The sequence below is a fragment of the Chanos chanos genome, chromosome 12 (genome assembly GCF_902362185.1).
Source record: "Chanos chanos chromosome 12, fChaCha1.1, whole genome shotgun sequence".
Classification (NCBI taxonomy): domain Eukaryota; kingdom Metazoa; phylum Chordata; class Actinopteri; order Gonorynchiformes; family Chanidae; genus Chanos; species Chanos chanos.
Genome location: NC_044506.1, coordinates 20,432,663 through 20,452,250, shown reverse-complemented (window position 1 = coordinate 20,452,250; position 19,588 = coordinate 20,432,663). Strand labels below are relative to the sequence as shown.

Here is a 19,588-nt window from a genome sequence, read left to right as displayed (position 1 = left end):
GTGTAATTTTGTATGAAACACTAACAGTGTGTGCATGTAAAACTCAAACCCTGCTGACATGCAACACCTGTGTCTGACCTGGGGTAGAGATGAAAGTTGAGGAGGCAGATTTGTACAAAATTCCCTACCGTTGTTAAAGGACTTGTCCCTTTAAGATCCCTGTTAATGTTTGTACTTGCGCAAAGTTTGCTTTTTCCTTAGTGCGCACTTCAAAGTTATATGGAGACACTGTTGGTCCTGTTATGTAGTACTGCCGAACCATTTCGATTCTGTTGTGCGTTAATGACACCGTAAGTGTTGTCTACTTTGCTCTGTTAATATTACATGCTTGTTGTATTACATGTACGCTTATGTTCGCACGTCAGACTGCCGTTTATTCTTTTATATATCGTACAGCATACTGGCATAACTGGTGCGAGTACGAAAGCAGTTAGCCCAAAGTGCACGAACAATCTGCCTGTTTTACAACTCAGTAAATGTAATATTTATGATGGTTGTGTTGTTATCCATTGATGTTCATTGAGATTCGTTGTGTGCACTTTACCTGTAACTCGGCTACATAGTTTCCTAACGGCAAATGTATAATTGCTTAGTCATGTTGTATTGTACCTCATAACACATGATGCCCTCCGCTGCCATCTAGCGGTGTAGTCGTTGTTACAATTCTGATTATGTTCATTTCTATTACGTTTCTGTCAGTTGACAATGCCTGTTTGTTTGGTATATTGCCCTTATTGTATATTGTTTATTTCTTGTTTAGAAACCACACTCACACACAGAGACAAATTACAAATAAATTGTGAATATAATCTCCTTGGAAGAGCTGCATTCTTTCTGACTGGAGAATTAGGCCAGTGGGTGTACGACCGGCAACTTGATATCCCATAATTCCTCACAAGATTCCTCTTTTCCTTTTCAAGTAAGTGTAAAATTATTTTTCAAAATGTGATAATGCTTTTCTTGTAATGACACCAACATTTAGAATGATTAAAATGGCTGCACTATGGACTTTCTATCATTTCCATAACACATCTATTAATGGACATGTATAATTATTGTTATTGTAGTTAGCAGTGCAGTCTCTGTGCAGTCTGACTGAGGAGGTTTTTGTACGGCTCTATATCACTGTGTGAACACATATTTGCTATTGATGTAGTGGAAACTCTGACAGTAATAATCTCCTGCATCTTCAGTCTGGATGTTACTGATGGTCAGAGTAAAATCAGTCCCAGATCCACTGCCACTGAAACGATCTGGAACTCCAGACTGACGGGTGCTTGTATAATAAATCAGGAGTTTAGGAGCCACTCCAGGTTTCTGTTGGTACCAGGCTAAACAGTGTGGACTACAGCCTGTGGGTGGAGTGCTGAGTCTACAGCTGATTACAACAGTGTCTCCTGGAAGAACTGCTTTCCCTGCAGGAGTCTGAGTCACTGTGACCTGACCTCTGGACCCTGAAACAAAAACAGACATAGATAATAATACAGAAAAAAGACAAAAAAAAGAACATCAGGAAAAAATGAAAATTGACACATAATCGTTCAACTCATATTTGTAATTATCCTTTTACCTTTCATACAACAGAAAATTGCACAGATTAGGATGGTGATGAAAGTCATGCTTGCTGTGGGTTAAGTTACTGGGGCAGGCAGCTCTCAGTCATCAAGTCTTAAACTCACAGGACTATAAACACTCCCAGAGCACTCAAGCATGTACTGCCAATGCAAAGTGTCCTCTCTCTATGGAAATCATCTTCCTGAGTACTGCGCAGAGTTGTAGGAAATTTATAAAGAGTTTATAATATATAAAGAATACAAAAAGTTTCATAAGTTTACAATACTTGCAACTTACATACTTACTGATATAGACTTTACTTGAAGCATTTCTGTCCATCCTTATCCGAGATTGGAGTGAGCTACTCTAAAAATGACTGTCATAAAAATAAAAAATGAAACTAATTTTATATTAAAATTTCATGCTGTCATTGTTTGATTTTCCCATTCTATCTGTGCTGTCGTCCCAATGAGGTAAGGGCGATATTGTTAACGTCTTCTGTGAGACAAAAGTTAAATTAAAAAAACTATGATATGTATGTGCTTAAATGAATCCTACTGACCTAGTGATGTTAAGTAATAGCACAATCAGTAGGTGATTTGTAGGGGGATGAGGGGGGATGCCATCCCCCTTGTTAGCAAAATGACCAAAATGCATCCCCATTGTTAACCTGCCACCCCCAGTATTTACTCATTACTTTAATACACAGTTATAAAAAGACAGCTGTAGTAGGGAGAGAGGGAAGATAACTGGCTAAGATGGAATTGTAGAATTAGAAATGTCACAGTTATGGTTGGGGCGTCCTGTAACAATGTCCTTTGGGAGTGTACATGGGTGTGTGTGTCTGCTGGTTGATTCACTAGAATTCTTCTTCACTTCGTCGCTAGTCTTCTTATTCCGTTCATTTAATAAATCCATGTCTATTTATCTGGTCCGTCTGATCTTTAAACTCTGACTTTAGTGTTGAATTATTGAAAGAGATTTGTCCTCTAAGTGTTTGGCACCTACACAGCTGGGTTATTGATCTGGACTGTACTGTTGTATGCAAATAAACTGAGAGCGTGTGTTTGGTTTTGACAAATTTGATATGTTTTCTAGGCGCGTGTGTGTGTGTGTGTGTGTGTGCGTGTGTGTGTAAATGAGAGGAGGAATGTGAGAGAATGTGTGTGTCCATCTGGGTCTCTGGGCTGTGTGAAGAGCAGTGATGTGGTTTGTCTGAACTCAGGAGTGCTCTCCCTGATCAGCTTCACCTGGACCTCATTTGTTCTGTTCTGGACTCTGTCCAGGCTCCTGCAGACACCTTCAGGTCTGTGGTGGATGAGGAAACCTGTCTAACACACATTCCTAGAAGTCACAGAGAGAAACTAAACTATTTGAGATTCCCACATTGTCCAGTAGGGGGCAATGTGTTATACTCAGGTCTGTAATTGTTCAACTCTGACTCCATCTGTTTCTGCATTAGAGGGTTTTTGTTCAGTGATTCAGTGGTGGAGGAACCAAACTGGACGTTGGCAGTGAGTATCCAGATGTATTTTTTCTTTATTAAATATCAAATCTATCAATTGTTTTAGGAAATGATGTGTAATTAGTTCCCATGTGACAGATGAGTGTGAGGAAATGATTCTTTAATCTTGGATTTGTTTATGAGTAAACTAATGGTCAGCTTGATGTTTAAAATGCCACAAAATGACAAAAATGTTTGTAAATGTTGGAATATGAATGAGTTGATGGGTTGATTGATGAGTATTGATAGACTGATGAATAATAATGTTAACAGTGTGAAACAATGTGCTGTAAAGCACAGAGAGATCAGAGTCATTAGAGCAGGAGGTTTTTGTACGGCCACTTAACCAGTTTGTATCACTGTGGTTGACTTTTGGAGGCACCAAAGTTTCAGTTGGACGTAAGTAAAAGTCTCTCCTCTTTATGAAAACATTTTAAAATCAGATTAAAATAAAGTGTAGTAACACTGTGTAGTTTATAAATGAAACGGTTTATATTGTATTAAGTTTTATTTATATTTAGTGTTGATCCAGTGACAGTGTTGGCTGTGAGAAGAAAACTCTAATACAGTCTCTTATACAGTCGCCTTGGTATTTCTCACTTTTTTCATTCAGAATTAAGCCAGAATATTTTGTATCTTTCAAATTTCTTGAGAAGTTGCCTTATCAGAACAAGGACGTTGATTAATAATAATGTTCATGATCGGAATTAAAAAAAAAAGATATGGATTAAACAGCAAAATTTCAACCAAAAGCTGTGTGAACTATCACTGATGTCATGTCGACTCTGACAGTAATAATCTCCTGCATCTTCAGTCTTTATGTTACTGATGGTCAGAGTGAAGTCAGTCCCAGATCCACTGCCACTGAAACGATCTGGAACTCCAGACTGTAATGTGTCTGTCAGGGAAAACTTGGGACTCAATTGCAGACTCACCAATGAATGAATAATGTTTTATTGTGTCAGGCAACAGTCTTTCAACACGCTAGACAGAAAGCGGAATCCAAAAAACAAGCAGAGGTCGTACCAAAGGGCAGTCAGAGGCAGGCAAGCAATCCAAAACAGAAGACAAAGGCAAAGGTGTGACACTTCCAGTTTAGAGTAATTTTCTGAACTCTATAAGAGAGGTGTGAAGGCACCCACTTCAGGTTTCCTTTCACATCTTTGCTGTGGGTTTAGTTTGGAATTTGGGCTGAGCCAGTTGAGTGGTGTTTTGGAAGGCGTGTGTGTGTGTGTGTGTGTGTGTGTGTGTGCGTGCTTATGTGTGTGTTAATACTCTGACTCTTGTTGTGACGCGTGGTTAACATGTAGGTGGTGTGCGGTAGCAGGAATGCGGTAGCAGGAAGTAAGCAGTGACCAGAGTTATTAATTCGATTCTTGCGTGTCCGGTTTGATGATTGTCGGCGGAGCTCGCGGTCGGCTGGATGGATGGCCCCGCATGGTCGGCGTGTCACTGAGTCTATGGTCCATCGCAGCAGGTGCATAGCGATCAATTAGATCATTTTGCTTTTAGTTTTAAGTAGTGATTGTGGCTGGTCTTTGTTTTATTTTAGGGTCGTCATAGCACCGAATGTTGTCTACTTTAGTGGATTTTAGTTAATCTTGTTGATATAAAAAGTTACGGTGTGTGAATGTTTGGTTTTGACGACTGGTATTATTAATGTATGGGTCTCTGTGTCGGAGTCTGTCTTTCATTTCTTCCCTCCAGGCAGCGTCGCGGGGGGCAGTTGGGGCGCACGTGTGTCGCACTTTAATACCTCACTGGTCTGGGTGCAGTGGTTCGTAGTGAGTCACAAGGTATCGTGTTTGATCGTGTGGGGTGGTGTGGTGAGTTGGTTGTTTTTTTTTCCCTTTTCTATCTCTCACCCTCACTCATCACTCCCCTACTGTGTCCTAGTGTGCTGCCTGGTCTGTCTGTCTCCTTGCTCATTCCATGCTTGGTTGTTGTTTTTTATTTATTTTTTTATAAAGGCATTTTGTTGTGAGAGACAATAACACATTTCTATTGTATTTAATAAATCTATTTTGTGTAACTGACCATCTTGACTGCTGGGTTTCATTTACCCCTGAAGACCATATTTGGGAGTTTAGTTTGACCCGTTACTGGGTTACAAGCATTTGCTGGTTCTTTTCTCAGTGTTGCCTGAAACAGAAGCTGTATGCCACACTGCTCTCTGAATATTCAGACATTATGTTAAACTCCAGAAATGTTACACTGAGGAAGAAAAGTCAAAAATTTACTCTGCATTCTCTACAGCCTCCTGACTAGTAACTGTCTGGCCTCTAAAGACTCTAAAAAACACAGCAGAACTTTCTCCTGTAGTGTCTTCAATGTGTGGAGTCTGATCCTCTGTTGACCAGTGTCTCCAGGACAGCTCTGTTGGTCTGTAAAGTGAATAAAGAACTTTATCAACCCTTTCTCAAGTAATCCACCAAGAACATCGATAAACAAAAAAACTACTGACATAGAAAATCACAAGGTATTAACAATATGATCATGTTGTAGAATAACAAGAGAAAGAGGTTTTAAAATCAGTGGCTCTGTTTCTCAGTTTTAATGCAATTTCCACCCAGTGTCCAGTCAAATGGTCTATAAACAGAAGGTAACAGGTGGTCCATTAATGGATTCTGTGTCTACAGGACAAAAATGATCAGAACAAAGTCAAGTCAGAGGACTGTTACTGTCACACTGTCTGAGATCAAATGAAAATGTATAAAACAGTTTCTCTCTCATTATAATGTTTCATATATGTGTGAATAGACAGTACACAGGATTATATGTCAGAGGACAACAGCTTTGTATCTTTACATTCATTACTCATTTGAAAATGAGTTATAAAAAAGGGCCTTGCTTTTTAAAAGTATTGATCGACTGAGGGAATAGATTTAAGTTCTACATAATAGTAAGTTAGCAAAACTGGCTGTCAATCAATAATCGAATTCTCACCTGAACATTCGGCATCAGCTTTAAAAACATTAGTTACCTAATTCATTAATAATAAACTTAATAAATTAATAAATTAGATAACTGTGAGAGACGGTACATCATGTTTGCTGTGGATGGCAGAGGAGAAATGCTGTCAAGACAAAGTAAATAAACGACAAAAACAGACAGATTAATTCTGACACACCTTTCCAGAACATCTGTCAGCACTACACTTTTTCAGTGTAAGTAATAAACACCTCTCACCAGAATACATAAAATGATACAAATACTACAGCACTACCCGTTGGTAAATACATGGAACACAATAGATGTTAATGTCTGTAAATTACACTGAAATTGACATTGTGTACAACTTTCTGGAGTTTAACAGAGAAGGAACAGCCAGAAACTTGGAGTCCTGGGCAGATCTCACAAATCTTTTTTTGTTTTCTGTTGCAATATCTTCAAAAATCTCACAAGTGACTGAGCAATTTTTTTTTTTTTTTTTTTTTACATTTTGAGTGTTTAAAAACACTGACTTTCATTGATTTGTTTTTCTCTCTGTTGATTTTATGTTGTATTCAGTCAGTTCCTCCAGCCAGATCTCTACTGCTCTGACTCAGTAACTGATCTGATAACCACACACATGGTTCAAACAAACACAAACAAACACGCAGAAAAACTGATCTCAAACCTGAAGGACACATTTTTATGTTAGGAATATCAAAATTCACAAGGCATTTTTTAAGGATTTTTAACTCACCAGGATAAATAATATGATGAAAATACTGGAACAAAGGTGTTAATGTCTGGACAGACCTCACAATTCTTTTTTATTTTATGTTATAATTTATGCACAAGTCTCTTAAACACACACGACCAAACATGAGAAAAAAACAGATCTCAAACTTGGAGAACACATTGTTCTCTGTTTGGAATATGAAAATCCACAAGGCATCTTAGGGGAAAATGTTATTTTGAACAAATTTCTGAATTTACTGTGCACATGTAGACCTTTAACAAATGTAGAGAAAGTCCTTGGATGATTCCCTGGTGAAGGTCTGTAAGTCTTCAGTCTCACTGTCTGTATTAAGTGCTGTGTCCTCATGTGTGGACTAGCTCATTTTACTGTTACATGAACATTTGGTTGATTTATTATACTGTATTCATTATTAAAAGTATTAAAGCAATTGGCCTAAGGACTGAGATTATAAATATTATAATGTTCTCTGATTTCCAAAACAGCTATTTTTAATGGACATTCATAATTATTGTTGTTTTTATTAGACTTAGTGCAGTATGATTCCTCTCCTCAACAGAGTGTGTGATTGTGCTGTATCACATCCTCCCCCTCAGCACCTGCAGTAAGTCCCAGCTGCAGCAGTGCAGTCTCTGTGCAGTCTGACTGAGGGAGGTTTTTGTACGGCTCTATATCACGGTGTGAACACAGCTTTGCTACTGATCAAGTGGAAACTCTGACAGTAATAATCTACTGCATCTTCAGTCTGGATGTTACTGATGGTCAGAGTGAAGTCAGTCCCAGATCCACTGCCACTGAAACGAGCTGGAACTCCAGACAGACGGGTGCTTACAAACTTAATCAGGAGTTTAGGAGCCTGTCCAGGTTTGTGTTGGTACCAGTGCAAACAGTGTGGGCTACAGGCTGGTGTAGTGCTGGTTTTACAGCTGATTATAACAGTATCTCCTGGAAGAACTGCTTTCACTGCAGGAGTCTGAGTCACTGTGACCTGACCTCTGGATCCTGAAACAAAAACAGATATAGATAATAACACAGACAAAAGACAAGAAAAGAACATCAAGAAAAAAATGAAAATAGACACATAATCGTTCAACTCATATTTATAATTATCCTTTTACCTTTCATACAACACAAAAGTGTCCAGATGAAAATGGTGATGAAAGTCATGTTTGCTGTGGGTTAAGTTACTGGGGCAGGCAGCTCTCAGTCATCAAGTCTTAAACTCACAGGGCTATAAACACTCCCAGAGCACTCAAGCATGTGCTGCCAATGCAAAATATCCTCTCTCTATGGAAATGTTCTTCTTGAGTACAGCAGACAGCCTGCACTCATATGTTCACACATGTATAACCATTCTACACTTCATAAGGTCAAAGTATTATGGCCACATGGAAACCCACACAGACACAGGGAGAGCATGCAAACTCCACACAGAAAGGACCAGCTGGGAATCAAACCCAAGTATTTCTTGCTGTGAGGCAACAGCGCTACCCACTGCACCACCATGAATCAATTTTATGTGAAGCTCTGAAGTTAATAGGACACTGAAATCTGAATGATCAACACTATCAATAGTGTGGACTGTGCTGATCATTAGAAAATTAAACTGTTATAAATTTTGACCCAACATGAGTTGTCTTTACTTTAACACCTGTGACACAGTCATGTCACCTGAATAAACTACAGTGTTGGGTGAAGGATTTAGAAAAACTAGTGTTGAGTGAATGGTTTATAATAAAACACAGTGTTGAGTGAAGGATTTAGAAAAACTAGTGTTGAGTGAATGGTTTATAATACACTTCAGTGTTGGGTGATTGGTTTATGATAAAAAATTTCAGTGTTGAGTGAATGGTTTATAATAAACTACAGTGCTGGGTGAATGGTTTATGATGAACGACAGCGTTGAGTGAAGGCTTTAGAAAAACTACAGTGTTGAGTGAATGGTTTATAATACACTTCAGTGTTGGGTGAATGGTTTGTAATAAACTACAGTGTTGAGTGAATGGTTTATGATAAACTACAGTGTTGGGTGAATGGTTTGTAATAAACTACAGTGTTGAGTGAATGGTTTATGATAAACTACAGTGCTGGGTGAATGGTTTGTCATAAACTACAGTGTTGAGTGAATGGTTTATAATACACTTCAGTGTTGGGTGAATGGTTTATAATAAAGTACAGTGTTGGATTAATGGTTTATAATAAACTACAGTGTTGGGTGAATGGTTTATAATAAACTACAGTGTTGGGTGAATGGTTTATAATAAACTACACTGTTGGATGAATGGTTTATAATAAACTAGTGTTGAGTGAATGGTTTATGATAAACTACAGTGTTGGGTGAGGTGTCTAAAGTATACTGTGTATTATTTGTATCCAGGTCTGTGTCTACCTATAAATCTAAAATGTAAATCAATAGTATCATTCCTGTTAAGAAGCCATCAGTTTATGTTTAATTACGTTGTAAAGATATAAATTAGGTCATTGTTCTTGAGTGCTGTAGAACCCAATAACAAAATAATTCCCCAATAATATAATAACTCCTAATAATGTAACAAAAATCTCCTCTTTATCAAATATGTAATAAAACCTGATAAAGTAATGACTTCCAAATAATTCAGTAAAATGTCTTAACCAATAATGTAATAATCTCTGTACCAATAATGTCATAAATTATTATATTAATGGGAGGTTGCTACATTATTGAGCTAACCTTATTTTTGCAAAACCTGATATTATGATATTGTTTTTTAACTTGGCCAATGTTGTAGTAACATGTAACCAATAATGTGTCAATTTTATGGGAATGTGTTGCTTTTGTTGTTGTTGTTGTTGTTGTTGTTGTTGTTGTTGTTTTTTAAGTTAGTCATTATTTTCAAATCGACAATACTATAATCATGTGTAATAATATAATGGTACTGATCATATGCTATAATATAATGATTTTTCATTTATTATTTGTGAATATGACACAGTGCTGCACTGCCATTGGCGTATGGTAGATGAAAAAAGAGATGAAAAGCCAAATAAATCAGTCTTTTTCATCTACTCCTGTATCTCCACATGACTGTACATGTCTTACTGTACATCCTTATTCTGTATAGAGTATTATGTCCTGTATCTCCACATGACAGTACATGTCTTACTGTACATCCTTATTCTGTATAGAGTATTATGTCCTGTGTCTCCACATGACAGTACATGTCTTACTGTACATCCTTATTCTGTATAGAGTATAATGTCCTGTATCTCCACATGACAGTACATGTCTTACTGTACATCCTTATTCTGTATAGAGTATTATGTCCTGTATCTCCACATGACAGTACATGTCTTACTGTACATCCTTATTCTGTATAGAGTATTATGTCCTGTGTCTCCACATGACAGTACATGTCTTACTGTACATCCTTATTCTGTATAGAGTATAATGTCCTGTATCTCCACATGACAGTACATGTCTTACTGTACATCCTTATTCTGTATAGAGTATTATGTCCTGTATCTCCACATGACAGTACATGTCTTACTGTACATCCTTATTCTGTATAGAGTATTATGTCCTGTGTCTCCACATGACAGTACATGTCTTACTGTACATCCTTATTCTGTATAGAGTATTATGTCCTGTATCTCCACATGACAGTACATGTCTTACTGTACATCCTTATTCTGTATAGAGTATTATGTCCTGTGTCTCCACATGACAGTACATGTCTTACTGTACATCCTTATTCTGTATAGAGTATAATGTCCTGTATCTCCACATGACAGTACATGTCTTACTGTACATCCTTATTCTGTATAGAGTATTATGTCCTGTATCTCCACATGACAGTACATGTCTTACTGTACATCCTTATTCTGTATAGAGTATTATGTCCTGTGTCTCCACATGACAGTACATGTCTTACTGTACATCCTTATTCTGTATAGAGTATTATGTCCTGTATCTCCACATGACAGTACATGTCTTACTGTACATCCTTATTCTGTGTAGAGTATTATGTCCAGTACCATATACCAGTGCCAACAACTCATCAGTTACACCACCCACTTCAGTTTCAGTTTATTTGCTGATTAATTATACCACCTTGTAGCCTATATATTAATGGGTCTGTGTATTAAAACATGTATTCAGAGATTTTGAAGAAGAAAAAGAAGAAAAAGAAGAAGATGAAAAAGAAGTTCTTTATTTGTCACACACACACTGAACAGTGAAATGTAACCTCTGCATTTAACCCATCCTAATACCGGTGAACACAAACACACACACACATACACTAGCTAGGAGACCTCAGGAGGGTATTCGAGAAAGCAGGTTTAGTGAAACACTCTGAGTCGGTTAACTCAGTGTAAGTAGTATACCTCGTAATAGAGGAGCTTTATTTTGCTAGATGAATGAAACCATAGGGCTCTTCTGTTAGGAGGGTTACTACTTACGGTGAATTTCACTAAACCTGTTTTCTGGAATACCCCCCAGGTCTTTTGCCCTGGTCAAGTTCACTGACAGGACTACTAATCCTAGAATGTATGTCTTTGTGGTGGAAGGAAACCCATGTAAAACCCATGTAAATATGTGCAAACTCCACACAGAGATAGCCAGGATTCAAACCCAGGGTCGTCTTGCTGTGAGATAACAGTGCTTACCACTGAGCCACTATGAAGCCCTCAAACTGTTTATTTAATTGATCAGCAAGTCTTTTTCCCACATTGCGACCCCCAGGGTGGTCACAGGAAGGGATGTTTATTGGGAAGAATATTATTGGGAAGTTATATCATGATCAGGTTTCATTACAGTTTTATAGGAGTTCAGTGGCGATTTAATTACATTATTGAGAGTTATTACATAATCATGGAATTATTACATGATTAGCTTCTATGATTAAGCTGAGATGTTGAAAAGGTAAACTTTCTACCACATACGAGACATTTAACTGTCTTTCAACCTGAGTTTGATCTTTTTTTTTTCTGTGACAATAAGAATGTAACTCCAGGATTACTCATCAGTCAACCTTCCTTCACCTGACAAAAAGTTGCACCCCACTTTCTCACTGGTCATGTTCTTCTCATCTGCTTGATGTCTAGAGTGTCCTCAGAAAGCTGCAGACATAATCCTGAGACAAATGGAGACATTTATCTCACAGTCACAGACATGGTGATAGAGATGGAGCTGGATTAGAAAACACTTTCAAGTGTTGGTGGCATAGTGGTGAGCATAGCTACCTTCCAAGCAGTTAATTTAAGTTCGATTCCTGGCCAATGCTGTTGGTTTTCCGTCTTTGAGGCTTGTGTTTGGAAATTAAAACTAGTCTCAGCAACTAAGAGGCTGACTGGTGTTTTTCATGTTGGGTGGCATGGGATGGTGTGTCTCTGGAAAAGAAAGTAGATCTGGTGTGTGAAGTCTGATACACACACATACAGTAAACCCTTTAATGTGACAGCTTTGGTCTTTCAGCATTTCTTGGTTATTTTATCACTGTTGCAGGAAAGAGAAGCAGTTTGCCACACTGGTCACTGAATATTAACACGTCATGTTTCTATGTTCTCTACCTCTGCACTCAGGGTAAAGTTTTCCCCATTTCAGATAAACCAGTAATGCCCCATAGCTCCTCTAGCCAGCTCCAGAAGATGGTAATCAACATCAGTGAACTGTACAACTGAAAAGAAAAGCAAAAATGGAGAAGATTTTTTTCTCTTTATTTCACTATATTAATACTACTCATGATGAACATAAACCAACCAGAAAAACTGGAAAATTCACTAATGTAAGTTTAGCCACTAGGAGGACTGACTATATAAATATTATAATGATCTCTGATTTTCATAACAGATATTTTTGAAGGACATTCATTGTTATTGTTATTGTTATTAGAGTGTAATTAGTGTAATTCTTTCCTCTCCTCCACAGAGTGTGTGATTGTGCTGTATCACATCCTCCCCCTCAGCACCTGCAGTAGGTCCCAGCTGCAGCAGTGCAGTCTCTGTGCAGTCTGACTGAGGGAGGTTTTTGTACGGCTCTATATCACTGTGTGAACACATCTTTGCTACTGATGTAGTGGTAACTCTGACAGTAATAATCTCCTGCATCTTCAGTCTGGATGTTACTGATGGTCAGAGTGAAGTCAGTCCCAGATCCACTGCCACTGAAACGATCTGGAACTCCAGACTCACGGTCACTTGCATCATGAATCAGGAGTTTAGGGGCCTCTCCAGGTTTGTGTTGGTACCAGGATAGACTATCGCCACCAAGCACTGCAGAGCTGGTTTTACAGTTGATAGTGACTGTGTCTCCTGGAAGAGCAGATTTCACTTCAGGAGTCTGAGTCACAGTCACCTGACCTCTGGACTCTGAAATTAAATAAACACAATGGAGGTAATAAATATAACAGTAATGATTACAAAGTAAATTACACATAAGGGTAATAATAGTATAGCACTTTATCTGAAAAGGTTTATATCAATGTGAATAAGTTTCATATCTCTCCCACCTTTAAAACAGCAGCAGGTCAGTGTCCAGACGAAGATGGTGATGAAAGTCATGCTTGCTGTGGGTTAAGTTACTGGGGCAGGCAGCTCTCAGTCATCAAGTCTTAAACTCACAGGGCTATAAACACTCCCAGAGCACTCAAGCATGTGCTGCCAATGCAAAGTGTCCTCTCTCTATGGAAATGCTCCTCCTGAGTACAGCAGACACCCTGCACTCATATGTTCACACATATGGAACCATTCTACACTTCATAAGGCCAGAGTATTATGGCCATATTGTGTTATCTACTGACTACCAGTGTCAAAAAAGAGAACTGCGATTACTCATGAATGTTGCTGGATCATTTCTGAAGTTCTTGGGACACTAAAACCTGAATGATCAACACAATTAGAAGTGTGGACTGTGGTGTAGGTGTGCCCCCTCTCCTTCCCTGTCATCTCTCTCCTTATCGTCATCCTGATGGCTGCTGCGGCTTCGTGGCTTCCTGGGCTGCTGTGGCTGTGTCGTCCACCCCAACTGAGCCCCATGCTGTCATGTCATTCTTTATACTGCCTACTAGTGGTGTTTTCATGTTCATTATCACTGTGTTGTTTTGTAATTTGCCCACTGGGTTGGCACATACTACACGCCTGACTGGCCTAGAAGGGGTCTCCTCTCTCTGTGGGCCTTCTCAAGATTTCTCCTATTTTTCCCTAGTGGGAAAAATATAGGGTTTTTTGAGGAGTTTTTTTCTTGCCCGCTATGAGGATCAAGTCAGGGGGTGCCACCCTGCTCTGTTTGTTGTAAGCCTGTGGGCATGTAAAGCCCTTTGAGACTGTAAACAGTGATATAGGGCTGTAAATAAACTTAAACTTGAAACTTAAACTTGTTGACCATTATTAAATTCATTAATTTTCAAAGCCGCTTATCCTAATTAGGGTCATGGTGTGCTGAAGCTTATCCCAGCACTCATTGGGCAAAAGATGGGGAAACACCCTGGACAGGTCACCAGTCCATCACAGGGCAGACCCACACAGACACAGGGAAAACATGCAAGCTCCACACAGAAAGGAATTTACTACTAGGTGAAAAGCCCTTCTCTGAAAAGCCCTAGCATTAGTTATACTGATGCAGACTAATGTGGCACCAAACAGGCTCAAATAAACCCTTTATGTAACCCAGGCCATGATAGTGTCCACATACCTGCAGTCTACACCAGTACTATCTCCATCTTCCTTTCATTCAGTTTTTAGACAGATTCATGTATAAAAATGCAAAACAGTAACATGACACTTGTAACATGACATGAGAAGAACCTACCTGAGCTTAAAGACACACACACACACACACACACAAACACACACACACACAATTGTACACACGAATATCATCTTGACAGTATTCACTATGTGTGTGTGTGATATTTTGTATGAAACACTAACAGTGTGTGCATGGAAAACTCAAACCCTGCTGACATGTCACACCTGTGTCTGACCTGGAGAACAGATGAAAGCTGAAGAGGCAGATTCCTCTTGTCCTTTTCAAGTAAATATAAAATTATTTTTCAAAATGTGAAAATTCCTTTCCTTGTAGTGACACCAACATTTAGAATGAGTAAAATGGCTGCACTATGGACTTTCTATCATTTCCATAACAGGTTGATTGAAGGACATGCATAATTATTGTTGCTGTAATTAGAGTTAGTGTCCTGTGATTCCTCTCCTCCACAGAGTGTGTGATTGTGCTGTATCACATCCTCCCCCTCAGCACCTGCAATAGGTCCCAGCTGCAGCAGTGCAGTCTCTGTGCAATCTCACTGAGGGACGTTTTTGTACGGCTCTATATCACTGTGTGAACACTGGGCCACTATGGAAACTCTGACAGTAATAATCTCCTGCATCTTCAGTCTGGATGTTACTGATGGTCAGAGTGAAGTCAGTCCCAGATCCACTGCCACTGAAACGATCTGGAACTCCAGACCAACGGGAACTTGCTTGATAAATCAGGAGCTTAGGAGCCTCTCCAGGTTTGTGTTGGTACCAGGCTAGGACATCAACATCTAGAACATTACCATCATCATCTTCAGTGCTAACAGTAAACACTGCAGAGCTGGTTTTACAGTTGATAGTGACTGTGTCTCCTGGAAGAGCAGATTTCACACCAGGAGTCACAGTAAACTGACCTCTGGACTCTGAAATTAAATAAACACAATGGAAGTAATTAATAAAATGGTAATGATTACAAAGTAAATTATAGATGATGGCAATAATAGTATAATACTTTTTTTGAACAGGTTTATATCATACAGATTGTGAGCAGATTACATATCTCTCCCACCTTTAAAACACCAGCAGGTCAGTGTCCAGATGAAGATGGTGATGAAAGTCATGCTTGCTGTGGGTTAAGTTACTGGGGCAGACAGCTCTCAGTCATCAAGTCTTAAACTCACAGGACTATAAACACTCCCAGAGCACTCAAGCATGTGCTGCCAATGCAAAGTGTCCTCTCTCTATGGAAATGATCGTCTTGAGGACAGCAGATACCGGATACACTCACACATGTGTGACCATTCCACATTTTATAACATCACAGTGTCAGGTCTACATTCATCTACTGACATCTGCTGACTGACCAGAAAATAATAAGAAAAAACTTGTAAATCAAGTTAATGTAACCCTGTAGGAAATTAAAGTGTTAAATTAATAGTTTCAGTAATTTAGGATCACATATAATAATATTGTTTTGAATTGTATGCTTTGTTTGCATGCTATTTGTGCTGTCATTGTTAAAATTATTGCAAATGTTTATTCTGATTTATTTTGCGAAATGGCATAGCCAATTAAAGCTCAGGTCAGGGGTCAGTATGGGCGAGAGAAAAGGAGAGAGGAGAGAACGGGAGAAGAAAGTTGAGAGTTGAGTTCGGGCATGTTGGGACAAGTATCTGAGTAATACACTACAGTGATTAAAAGTGTCTAGCATAGTGGGTTGATGAAAAATTAATCTAGTCTATGTGTTAGCAGTGAGGATAGGGAAACTAACTCGTTACACTTTGGCTAGAAGTGTGGCTGCTGTTTCCAGTGCTACCGTTTTGTGTGTGAGTTCATGGGATAACTTAGCTATTAGCACGTCAGCTAATACAGTTAACGAATGCTGCTGAGCCCCAGGAAGAACACCTTAGGAGCACCGTGGACAACCCAGATAGCGGTTTGAGCTACCAGGGAAAGCTCAAACTTCCTCTGGCGACGTTGGAGCTTCGTAATTGCCTGTTTTCTCCGTATCATCATTTACTCGCCCGCGCAACTGACTCTGAACCGCAAGTGACTGAACTCGAGGAAGCCGCCATTTTGCAGCGATCAGGCCTGCAACGGGGGTTGTTTTTTTCTTTTCCATGCCGGCTTTATTTGATTGTGTTACTGTGTAAATGATTGTCATAGCATATAAGCATATGTGAATGTGAGGACTTTTCCCATTTGAAAGATTCGAATTGATAAGTGCTTTGCAGAGTTAGGTTGTATTTTACTTTTCAACACAGCCCTGTGATATTCTTGTTTCATGTTGGGGACTGACATTTGATTTTTGAATTTGAATTATTATCTTTGAAACTCAATTAAATGTAAATACTTTTTGCACTTTAATTTTGTGTTTATTTTTGATCAAGCACATACAGGAAGTAGATTTAAATACAAACCAGTTCATAGACATTTAGTACCTAAGTTAAATAAGGAACCTTCCTATAATAATTCATAGTATATATAAGAGGTAGTAGTTTAAGTTAAAAGAACCCAGAGCCTCGTACTCAGCAATCATAGGGGTAAAGGGGCTACATTAACAATGATCTTCCTCTTGATTTCTTTAGGTATTGACACATTTATATGCACATATTGTTGGGACCAATTTTAATTAGGCTACAATATTTTAAATAATTACATGTTTCACAACAGTGCTTGACCCAATACACTAATAGCATGTAACCAGAAACCCACAAAAATGTCTGCATGTAAAACACCCCTAGACACAGTGGCTGACATGATTCCTTCAGCAAAAGAAAAGTGACAACATTGGTATCTAAATGGCCAGCCATCTCTTTCACATGAAATATATCTATGTTTATGGGAGGTATACTTCATAATGGGAAGTCCATTGTAAATGGAATTGGTTAAAATGGAATTGGTCTGCCATCCAATTAACAAATAAAAAGTTATAAGTGAAATATTTACTAATAAAAGTCTCTCCTATATTACCAGGAGATGTCCTGTACCATCAGACAAGGTCAACCCACAGAACACAGGTGAACAGGGAGTCACTGGTCTACCCAGCATAAACATTCTACACTAAAAGACAAGCAGGTCAGTATCTGTAGATTAAAACAATTTATCTTCAAATGGAAGTACAACATATCAGTAGTACTTTACCAGTTCAGCTGGCAAACTGCAGATAAGCAGTTTACCTACCAAGTTGTGAAAGATGGCATTAAAAAAATACAAATACAAAATAAAACAGCAGTACTTCAAATGTGCCACCGGCCATGTAGCTTAAAACAATTATACCATAGAACAAATCGCATCTTTCTTGGGTCAAATAAATGTATTCTTCCCCGACACAGACGACACACACACCAACTAGAAGCAGAACACAGGGGGGGAACTCCAGCTTGTCTGCCCAGACTGACAGCAAAATGCATTTTACTCAGGGAAAAAGGCATTGAAGTCAACTGTACCTCCCCTATCTCATCTGTTCCCAATTAATCAACAAGCCACATAACTATGCATCCCTGTTCTCCACACAAACTAGGTAAGTGTATGTAGGGAGAGCATCCAGAGGACAGCTGCGTCCAGCAGACCCCTGTGCGTTTTAGCAGTCCTATGGAAGAGTCCTATGGAACAGTCCTACTGAAGAGTCCTATAGAAGAGTCCTACTGAAGAGTCCTACGGAAGAGTCCTATGGAACAGTCCTATGGAACAGTCCTACTGAAGGGCTCTATAGAAGAGTCCTATTGAAGAGCCTTGTTGAAGAGTCCTATGGAAAAGTCCTATTGAAGAGACCTGCTGAATAGTCCTATGGAACAGTCCTATTGAAGAGTATCATTTAAGACATTGCTTAACACATTGCTCACATTGCTCTTCCCAACAAGGAGAGGGCTAAATTAGGCCCAAACATATGTCCTCATGCACATACACACCAAAAGTTCCTCTTCACTTCTAGTAACCAAAATCCTTTTGCTGAGGGACTTCAGTGCAAGAGTGTGGAGAAACAGTGGGTCAGGATGTCATGTGATGTTACAATCCAAACAGTGTGACCTCATAATCTGAGATTAAATGTTTTTCTATGAACTCGTCAAGATTAGCATTCGTAAGGAGTTTCTGATTCATATAAGAAGGTCCTGATTTAAGCCAGATTCAGAGAGTGGACAGTGTAGTAATAGAGTCTTTGGGCTTGCAGAAGTTGATTCTATGACACAATGACAATGAGAAGGTCCAGAATATTCTTGGTCTGATACATCTCATTGAAGTTTCTAGTGATGTGTGAAATAAATGCTGCATTTCCAGCTTGATCAGTTGTATGAGGTTGTGGGTGAGCTGGTCTGGAGAGGAGATGAGAGGAGAGGAGGAGAAGAGCAGATTCTGATAAGGAACATGCAGGGACTCTGACTCCACTCTGGGATGATCATCCATACAGATCATCCGATACTGGATGTATTGGCAGACAGAGATCTGACTCAGAGCCAAACTCATCAAGACTCAGTCATGACTCACACATCAAAGCCAGAGATGATTCAAGAAAAGAATTTCATCAGCCACACTGCTGTGTCATTTTTAATTATTTTAAAAACCATTCTATGGTCCTTAACTTGTCCTTTTAATGTGATGAAATGAGTTTATTTTTCTGCAGAGTAAAGCTTTTACTTGTGTAGCTTTCATTGTGCCATTGTACTGTTTTGACTCAGTTATGTTTTTATAGTCTTGAGTTTATTTTGTTATCATTTAAAATCATTGTCCATTTAAAACAAATGTTTTATTTTGTTGTTGTTGTTGTCGTTGTTGTTCTTGTTGTTTTTTTTTTTTTTTTCCCAAAATGTAAAAATGACTGTTTTGTTACAATTAAGTTAATGTGTTAGAAGTATTGTTTTTGTTTTCTTAAGTAATTCTTTGTGTTTCTGTATTTTGTTGCGGCCACTTTAAGAATTACAGGATGTTAGTAACAGGAAGTTATGTCACGTGACCAGCAATTAGGAAGTAAGTGAGCATGATACTGAGAGATGTTGTTTTATTATATCTGAGATAATCCAGCGACATCTGCATACGTCTCATGCCTTTGGTAGCATCGTGGGTATGTACTGATCGTTGTAATTGTTATCTGTGGTCGCAGACCATTATTTTTG

The 19,588-nt window shown here is 38.7% G+C and overlaps 1 protein-coding gene and 1 gene segment (V, D, J or C); both read right to left on the bottom strand.

Annotated features, from left to right (window-relative positions):
- Nucleotides 1-1,122: 1,122 nt before the first annotated feature.
- Nucleotides 1,123-7,910, bottom strand: LOC115824833 (uncharacterized). The gene is made up of 5 exons (XM_030788573.1): nucleotides 7,862-7,910; nucleotides 7,421-7,745; nucleotides 6,655-6,677; nucleotides 1,571-1,624; nucleotides 1,123-1,454 (listed from the first exon to the last, which is right to left on the bottom strand). Exons 1-5 carry the CDS (start codon nucleotides 7,908-7,910, stop codon nucleotides 1,123-1,125), a joined length of 783 nt encoding a protein of 260 aa, XP_030644433.1.
- Nucleotides 7,911-12,765: 4,855 nt separating this feature from the next.
- On the bottom strand, nucleotides 12,766-15,604 carry LOC115825236 (Ig kappa chain V region K29-213-like). The segment is given in 2 exon segments: nucleotides 12,766-13,091; nucleotides 15,547-15,604. Coding segments are annotated over 2 exon segments (378 nt in total).
- Nucleotides 15,605-19,588: the final 3,984 nt, after the last annotated feature.

What these genes read in the sequence shown, in the direction of transcription:
- LOC115824833 (XM_030788573.1), bottom strand. Translation starts at nt 7,910, where the DNA reads ATGACTTTCATCACCATTTTCATCTGGACACTTTTGTGTTGTATGAAA. An exon ending in ACTTTTGTGTTGTATGAAAG is followed by an intron (nt 7,746 to 7,861) that starts GTAAAAGGATAA and finishes TTTTTGTTTCAG; the next exon opens with GATCCAGAGGTCAGGTCACA. An exon ending in AATTTTCTGTTGTATGAAAG is followed by an intron (nt 1,455 to 1,570) that starts GTAAAAGGATAA and finishes TTTTTGTTTCAG; the next exon opens with GGTCCAGAGGTCAGGTCACA.